Here is an 8,690-nt window from a genome sequence, read left to right as displayed (position 1 = left end):
TTGCTTTGACTGTCTGTCTTGGGGTTGGTCTGGAAAGAACCACCATAGCTGATTCTATCAGATACCAAAGCTTTGGAAGACAAAAAGAAGCACTTTGAGCCATGGCATTTAGTAGCTTCATTGCATTTTTTTACCTTTCCTTAGTTCTGGTGTGGAAAGAAGATGGCTCATGTTGTCCCACTACCAATTCCCTGCCCCGTCCAGCTTGGAAGCATAAAGGGTGACTCCTTGGAAGCTGAGCTACATGAGTATGTCAGGCAAGGAAACTATGTCAAAGTGAAGAAGCTTCTGAAAAAAGGTAAAAGTTAAGTTTAGACTAAAGTGCTGACAGAAAAGTTTTACTTTTCCCCATGTATTTTTGGTTAAAAATAGTGTACTGTCTGTACAATTCAGATTTGATGGTGAAATATATTTAAAAGAATAAATATAGTTGCCCTTTTCTGTCAGTGGCACTAACTATTGAATAAAAACCAAAAGAAAATGAAGCTTTTAGTTGTCAGGTGGTTGTAAGGAAATGACTGAGGTACTGTAAAACTGAAATGCTGAAAGGCTGCTTTAGGAGTATAATCATGAACGGGGACTTTAAGCTTAATACTGACTGCAAAACGCTTAAGTTATGGTTCAGATGCTGGTATTTTTGACACCTGGATTTGTAACGACATAGGGCAGGGAAATTGGTAAAAGAAACCTGGCATTTGTTGCGGCTCTATGTCGTGTTTACTGTCAAGAAGATCAGTACTGTGTGCTGTCCTCGGGCCGTTCTGCACGGCACCGCTGACTAGTTGTACAAGCTGGCGGCTGCCCGAGGGCTGTGTGTAGAGAAACGGGGGCTGCACCGGGAAGCGGTTGGGCGCCGGGGTCCGTTAGAAGCGGCTGTGGGCGGGGCGCTGCGCGGAGCCCCAGCGGGACTGCCCCGCGAGAGCGAGCCTCTGATTGGTCCGCTGAGGCAGAACAGGCAGATGAAGGGGCGTGTCCCCCTTCCCCCCCCTCGCGCGGTCATCCCGTGGGTCGCGGAGGGCCGTGGTCGCGGAGGAGGCTGCCGCTGTACCGGGGGCTGGATGGGGTCGCGGAGGATCCGCGGTCTGTGCCTTTAGTTGCGGTGTCCGTGTGCTAAAGGGCAGTGGGTGGAGGTAGGGGCCGCGGCGCGGCAAAGATGGCGTTAAGACTATACTTTCAGGGATCATTTCTGTAGTTGGTCACTAGAGGAGAGTGATCTTACCTGATCAGCGTCACAAACCACGAGGAGGAGAGAGGTGCTCTCTCCTGAGCGCGAAGCGGGCGAGAGGCGCTGCTTGTGCAGGGGCCTCTCGCCATTGATGACCGTTCCCAGCTCTGCCTTGTGTGGAGCTGGGAGGGAGAGAGCACTGGCTGAGTGGTTTTGTGACCCACTGCTTTTTTTTAATCGTAGTTCTAAAAATAGATGATGGAATGATTTGGATGGAAGGGACCATTCTGGTTCCTGTGGTTCAAGTGTCCTGCAATGAGCAGGGACATCCTCAGCTAGAGCACCTTGCTTACTTCAATGACAATGCCTTGAAAGTTTGTTAGTAGTAGGGGGTGTGTCTCTTTAGAGTTGTCACCCAGTGGCCTCCTTAAAAAGGGGAATCCGGAAGAGGAATGGACACTTGTGGGCTGAAATGTAAAGAGACTCAATAAAATAAAAATTAAAAACTAAATACTGATGCCAAGTGTGCTGTACTCAGCCCATGTAGTGCTGGTGAGCTGTGTGCTCCCAGCAGCGAATGCTGGATGTCAGGCACTACGGACACCACAGCTCCAGCGACAGCACAATGGTTACGGCAAGTGGGAGAGGAGGCTTCAGGAACAGGATGATAGATGAGACCCTGCAGGAATGGTGACCATTGAGGAGAAGAGATTGTCACCAGCAGAATTCTTAAGTTATAGGGAGCATGATGTTTATGGCACGGGATACTTCTCTTGGCCAGGTCAGGTCAGCTGCCCAAGCTTTTGCACTTCCTGGATTTAGCACCTGGCTATCTGGAAACTACTAAAGGACACACACATGCATACCATGGCTGGCCATGAATAAAAGCAAAATGTCTTCTCAAATAAATCAGGTATTGCGGTGCTCTAAACCCCCCAGTTTTTCTGAATAAAAATGGATTCTGTGATTCTGTCCCAGCAAAACCAGGTAGCAAGTTAGGTGATGGTATTCTTGAGCCATCTGTTGTGCAGAGCAGGGAGACTTGGTGGATGTAGTGGAGTTATTTCTTGATGAACAGTGTCTATTGAAAAGTGACTAAGGAGAAACTCTTGAGTTTCACAACATGTTGTGAGTTTGTGTTGCTCAGGCCTGACCTGGAGCACAGTAAATATTTGATCAGGGCCTGACGGGTGTTAGGGAGAAACTGCTTGAAGTTGTTTTCTTCATGCTGTGAAATGCTGTGGACAATGCAATAGGTCAGATTGGTTCCTGGAACCACAAGGTGTCTTCTGGAGACTGGGACTAGGAGAAACTTGAGCAGTTGCTGTGGTGTGGAAGTCCTTGTGCTCAGGCTGGATCCAGAGATTTAAAGGATAGTGTTAATTACAGTGGTACTCTGTGCTGTTCTAGTCGGTACATGGGAGCATGCCTTAAGCTCAAATCTCGGTAGCCACTGGAAGGCAGCGCATCCCCACCTGGCTGTTTGGCCTCTGCTCCAATGGCAGGGGGAGCACGGACCGAGGCGCTCGTCTCTAATGTTGTGTCGTGAAAACTGCCACAGCCCAGGATCGGGTGGGTGGAGCTCCGGTGCGGGGTAATTCACTGGCGGACCCGTCTTGGTACGGGTTGAGGACGGGCTGAGAGCACCGGGCGCGGTACGGAAGTGAGCGGGGCGGGGCTGGGCGGAGCGAGTCGGCGTTCCGTGTGGAGGGGAGCGGAGGAGGAGCTGTGCGGCAGCTGAGAGCGGCGCGTCTGATTGGTCCGCTGAGGCAGAACATGTAGATGAGGGGGCGTGTTACCGTGACCCTCCCAGTGTGGACATCCCGTGGGTCGCGGGCCCGGTCGTGGGTTGTGCATCCTGGTGCCGCTGCGGTGGGGGCTTGGTGGGGCTTGGTGGGCCGTAGGTCCAAGCTGTTGACTATGGTAGCCATGTCCTTAAGGGCAGTGCGTAGTGGTGGGACCCGCGGCGCGGTAGGAAGAAAGCTAAGACTATACTTTCAGGGATCATTTCTGTAGTTGGTCACTAGAGGAGAGTGATCTTACCTGATCAGCGTCACAAACCACGAGGAGGAGAGAGGTGCTCTCTCCTGAGCGCGAAGCGGGCGAGAGGCGCTGCTTGTGCAGGGGCCTCTCGCCATTGATGACCGTTCCCAGCTCTGCCTTGTGCGGAGCTGGGAGGGAGAGAGCACTCGCTGAGTGGTTTGTGGCCTCTTTTTTTTAAGGTTGGTTCTAAAAATAGATCAACGTAGGGGTAAAGAGGAGGTGCTTGGCCAGAAGCAATCTCCTGCAGGCCAGCATTTTGAAGTAGAACACGGAAACTCTGGGTCCCTATCTCGTCCCGAGCTCCTCTGTGGCTTTTGGGTAGCAGTGACCTTTCCACAGGCGGGGCAAAGGAGCAAGGGAGTAGCCAGGAGGTTTTAAGTTCTCATGCCCAGCGGGGTGCAGTTAGGTGTTCAGTGATAATAAATGCCGCCGAAGTTTGTTAGTGCCTGGGTGTGCGTATTGGGCGATGGTGTTCCCGAAACATCTGTTCCGTAGGGCAGGGTGACAAAGTCACTGCTTCAAAGCACCAGGCAGAATCGAGCAAAGCTGCCTGTTGCTGGCGCAAAAAGCAGAGGCTTTTGTATGAGCTGTACTTGTCCGTGGCTCTGCAGCACTGGCACGTGGAGTCTCTCAGACTCTGAAGTCATCGTTTGAGGATGTTGTTTGCCAGGAGCTGACCGAGCGGCAGACCCCTGGGCCTGGCCGTGAGGATCTGGGCTGTCGCCAGGGCCCGATTCCTGCTCGCAGGGAGAAGGGAGCCGTAGGCTCCGCAGTTAGCCAGGACAAGATCGAGTGGTAGTTAGCCCCGACTGCCGACCCGTCCTGGCGCGTCTGGAAGACGAGCTGCAGGACTGGAACCGCGTGTGGCCCGGGTCGTCACGTGGTGAGGAGCCCGTGGTGACGAGAGGTAGCAGAGCCGCACGCTGAGAGCGGCGCGTCTGATTGGTCCGATCAGGCAGAACATGCTAATAAGGGTGTGTGTCCCCCATTACCGTCCCGCGTCCGCATCCGTGGGTCCCAGAGTGGTCCGTGGGTCGCGGATCTCGTTTTCCCCGTGGCGCCCGGGGCTGACCGGGATCGCGAGGCTCCGTGGTCCTTGGTGTTGGCTGCGGTGTCCGTGTGCTAAAGGGCAGTGGGTGGCGGTGGGGGCCGCGGCGCGGCAAGAGAGAAATTAAGACTATACTTTCAGGGATCATTTCTGTAGTTGGTCACTAGAGGAGAGTGATCTTACCTGATCAGCGTCACAAACCACGAGGAGGAGAGAGGTGCTCTCTCCTGAGCGCGAAGCAGGCGAGAGGCGCTGCTTGTGCAGGGGCCTCTCGCCATTGATGACCGTTCCCAGCTCTGCCTTGTGTGGAGCTGGGAGGGAGAGAGCACTGGCTGAGTGGTTTTGTGACCCACTGGGTTTTTTTTAATCGTAGTTCCAAAAGCAGTTGCTGGTATGAGGAAGGGACCGTTGTGGCTTCTCGAGGTCCGACCAACCTAATCTGGAATGGTTCCAGGGATGGAGCATTTAACAGTTTTCTGGGCAAGCAGGGCCAGTGTCTCATCATCCTCAGTGTCAAACATTGCTTCCTCCTCTCTAAGCTTATTCTTCCACTTCTAGTTTAAAAGCACCACCCCTTGTTTTGTCACAAGTGCTACTAGAAAGTCTGTCCCCAGCTTTCTGACCAGCCTCTTTAAGCACTGAAGGGCCACAAGAAGGTCTATCCAGTGTGTTCTCTTCTCTAAGCTTGGACAACCCCAACTCTTTCAGCCTGCCATTACAGCAGAGGGGTTCCAGCCCTGGGGTCATTTTTTATGGCCGCTTCTGGCTCTGTTCCAACAATTCCATATCTGCCCTGTGTTGAGGATTCTGGAGCTGGATCCAGCACTGCAGGTGTGGTCTCAGCAGAGCAGAGGGGCAGAATCCCTTCCCTGGGCCCCACTTCTTTTGATGCAGCCCAAGATTTGATGGCATTCTGGGCTGTGAGCCTGAGGGCTAGGAGGGAGAGAGCAGGGGCTGAGGAGTTCATGGCCATTTTTGTGCATGGGTCAGCACTAGATGCTCTGCTGGACAGGCCAGCGGCAGTTTGCATGGACCTGCGGGAGGCTTTGTGCCCGCCGGGGAGGGTGCAGATGTGTGTCACACCTGGCTGATGACAGACTGATTGGTCCTCTGAGGCAGAACATGCAAATGTCGGGGGGGGGCGTCCGCGTTGTCCCGCCTCGTCGCTCTCCCGTGGGTCGCGGAGACGATGCGTGGGTCGTGCATGCCGTTTACCGCCGCGCCGGGCGCTGGGTGGGGTCAAGGGCGTCTGCGGTCTGAGCCCTTAGTTGCGGTGTCCGTGTGCTAAAGGGCAGTGGGTGGCGGTAGGGGCCGCGGCGCGGCAAGGGTGAAGTTAAGACTATACTTTCAGGGATCATTTCTGTAGTTGGTCACTAGAGGAGAGTGATCTTACCTGATCAGCGTCACAAACCACGAGGAGGAGAGAGGTGCTCTCTCCTGAGCGCGAAGCGGGCGAGAGGCGCTGCTTGTGCAGGGGCCTCTCGCCATTGATGACCGTTCCCAGCTCTGCCTTGTGCGGAGCTGGGAGGGAGAGAGCACTGGCTGAGTGGTTTTGTGACCCACTGCTTTTTTTTTTAATCGTAGTTCTAAAAACAGATGATGGAATGATTTGGATGGAAGGGACCATTCTGGTTCCTGTGGTTCAAGTGTCCTGCCGTGAGCAGGGATGTTTTCAGCTCCAGCAGGTTGCTCTGTTCAGTGACAATAAATGTCTTGCAGTTATGTTAGTAGTGGGTGTCTGAGTGTCTGTTTTTAATCTTGATTCCAAAACCAGATCAGTTTTGTGTCGAGTGTGACAGAACCCACCAAACCGTTGTGGTTTTAGATCCATAGTCCTCTGAGCTACCTATTTTCTTTTTCAGGAGGAAGAAATTATTTACTTTGAATAAAATTACCTGAACTAACAATTCTTTTGTTTTAATTACTGCTTTAGAAAAGTTTAGAGGTTTTTACCAGCACATCTGCCAGTGTTATCAGTGCATCTCCTGCTTGGTACTTTGGTATTTATGCATCCTTTCTCTGGATGCATTGTGGCCAAGTGGAGCATGGCATGTATACAAAGTTCATTATGGAAAGGTTGTTTGCTCCTCTTGTTCTCTTTTCTTTCCTGTAGGTGTTTTTGTTGATGCTGTCAATTCCATGGGACAAACTTCTCTCTTCACAGCTGCATTGCTGGGACTGGGTAAAATAGTGGATGTGCTGTTGCATTATGGCTCAGATGCTAATCAGTTAAGTATAAATTAATTTTTTTTCTTGAGCTGAAATGAGTGTTTCATCTTTTAGGGGTTTTAGTCAGTGGGATATACAGCATTCATTATATAGAAAACAACAAGTGCTTTAGGTGCCCGTTGCTATTTTAACCAAAAATTCTCAGAGGTAAATAGGTGCCTAATTTTCCTTGTTTCATGGTGTATGCTGTTATTTGGGAGCACACAGACGTTGCAGGAGTGCTGCTTTTTACCCCAGCAGCACAGCTGGTTGAGTGTAGTAACAAACACTTTGCTGTAATGTTCCTCAGTCGCTGTTATGATGGGAGCACCCCGGTCCATGCAGCTGCCTTCTCAGGAAATCAGTGGGTTCTTAGCAAGTTACTGGATGCAGGAGGTGATCTGAGAGTACATGATGAAGATGGAAAAAGTCCTCAGTACTGGGCTATGTCAGCTGGAAAAGAAAGCAGTGCTCAGGTATGTGTGTGTAATACATGCTGGATCACATTTAAAGTGAAGAAAGTTCCACATTCCAGGGAGAAATTCTTGACTTTTACATGTTGGATATCTATCTCACATAATTTTTCAACATCAGTAATGGTACTTTGAAGTCCTCTTGGCTCATATTTTGCTCATGTGCAGGGATGGAAATTGTTAGAACTTTTATGTGTAGCGTGTGCGGTCAGGAGAGTCAGGCATTTGGTTTGCATCCCTGATGTATGTTGTTTGTTTGCTTCTATGTGCAATTCAGGAGTAGTTTCCAGGTGTGTCTCAGTCTGTGCACAAACAGTGTCAGCAGAGGTGTCATTTTTGCTGGCACGGTGGCAAAATGTGATCCCGAGAAGGCCTATTCATGACTGTGATATGTAAAACTCAGAGTACTCCTCTTGCTTGTTATTGCAGTGCTCCTCTTAAAAAGCAACTTGATACTGCAATTGCAAGTTTGTCACCTAGTGCTTGAAGTAAGCTTTCTCTTACATTTTCATTTAATTGATGTTCTTCAAGTGTTTCTGTCTAGCTGTTTCTTAAAATACCTATTTCAGTGTTGCAGGGAAGTAGTTATTTTTTTCAGTAGTCATGATCTGTTAATTTAAAGTGGTTTCTCTTGCAGTTCTGAAGTCATTTTGTTAGTCTTTTTTCTCTCTTCCTCCTCCTCTTTAGATGCTGGAATTTATACAGCGTTGTACACTCCACATGCAGGCTGCCATTCAAAATTTTCCCTCTGACCTGCTCAGGAAGGTTGGCTCATCAAAAGCCCTGGTCTGCTGTCCATCTAGGTTTGGTGGCCTTGTTCAGGGGTAAGAATATCTTCTCAGGTACTGAAGGACTGAGCTATGAAGAGTTTTGCTTCCATATTCTATTCTCTTTACATCAACATGTTCTTTTTGTCCGTATCACATCTAAACCCAGTGTGTATTAGACATTTATTTCAGTTGTGAAAGTTCCAGGTAGAAACTTGATAGTTGTAAATACCCACGTATTAAGAGATACTCTTGAAATCAGCAATATGAAATATTGGATTTTAATAGTATTGGAAAGGTGGTAACATGAAGTAGTTTGTTTCTTAACCTTTTGAAGTCACTGCAGATCTTTAGGGGTGTGTTTCCAACTATTCCAAGAGTTTTTGTGTCAGATATATGTCAGGAAAAATAAAGGCTTGTGACCAGAAAGCATACAAATTAAGTATACAAAAGGCTGTAGTGATAAGACATGGGGCAGTGGTTTCAAACTAGAGAAGAGCAGATTTAGATTGGATGTTAGGAACAAGTTCTTCACCATGAGGGTAGTGGAACAGTGGAACAGGTTTCACAGGGAGGTGGTTGAGGCCCCATCCGTGGAGATGTTCAGGGTGAGACTTGACAAGGCTCTGGGCAACCTGATCTAGTTGAAGATGCCTCTGCTTATTGCAGAGGAGATTGGACTGGATGACCTTTGGAGGTCCCTTCCAACCCAGACCATTGTATGATTCTGTGTGTTTGTTTGTATACATAATTTAATTGGCCTACCTTGCTTTAATCAAATATATCATAATGGTGTGTCTAACAAACCTTAACGACTTGCACAATGATTTGGAATGTCAGCATCCACATGCCACCTTTTGTGTGGCACCAGCCAAATGCAACACTAGGAATATGTAGCTGGTATGGTCGTGAGGTCTTGGGTGACAGGGTGGATTTGATGATCTTTGAGGTCTCTTCCAACCTTACTGGTTCTATGATTCTATGAT

The 8,690-nt window shown here is 49.5% G+C and overlaps 1 protein-coding gene and 4 non-coding genes across 5 annotated transcripts in view; all 5 read left to right on the top strand.

Annotated features, from left to right (window-relative positions):
- The first annotated feature begins 162 nt into the window (after positions 1-162).
- TEX14 (testis expressed 14, intercellular bridge forming factor) overlaps positions 163-8,690 on the top strand; it is a 32,099-nt gene continuing 23,571 nt past the window's right edge. The window contains exons 1-4 of the mRNA XM_054166215.1: positions 163-298; positions 6,370-6,484; positions 6,775-6,940; positions 7,625-7,761. Coding sequence (XP_054022190.1) covers positions 163-298; positions 6,370-6,484; positions 6,775-6,940; positions 7,625-7,761 — 554 coding nt within the window. The remainder of the gene's footprint in view (positions 299-6,369; positions 6,485-6,774; positions 6,941-7,624; positions 7,762-8,690) is intronic.
- LOC128897761 (small nucleolar RNA U3) lies at positions 1,162-1,377 on the top strand. Its single transcript, XR_008462578.1, has one exon. It is a non-coding gene; the product is annotated as a small nucleolar RNA U3 (small nucleolar RNA).
- On the top strand, positions 3,151-3,366 carry LOC128897760 (small nucleolar RNA U3). Its single transcript, XR_008462577.1, has one exon. It is a non-coding gene; the product is annotated as a small nucleolar RNA U3 (small nucleolar RNA).
- Positions 4,382-4,597, top strand: LOC128897759 (small nucleolar RNA U3). Its single transcript, XR_008462576.1, has one exon. It is a non-coding gene; the product is annotated as a small nucleolar RNA U3 (small nucleolar RNA).
- On the top strand, positions 5,592-5,807 carry LOC128897758 (small nucleolar RNA U3). The gene has a single exon (XR_008462575.1). It is a non-coding gene; the product is annotated as a small nucleolar RNA U3 (small nucleolar RNA).

The sequence above is a fragment of the Dryobates pubescens genome, chromosome 13 (genome assembly GCF_014839835.1).
Source record: "Dryobates pubescens isolate bDryPub1 chromosome 13, bDryPub1.pri, whole genome shotgun sequence".
Lineage (NCBI taxonomy): Eukaryota > Metazoa > Chordata > Aves > Piciformes > Picidae > Dryobates > Dryobates pubescens.
Note: the sequence above shows the minus strand (reverse complement) of the source record. Positions and strands in the feature narration are given on the sequence as shown.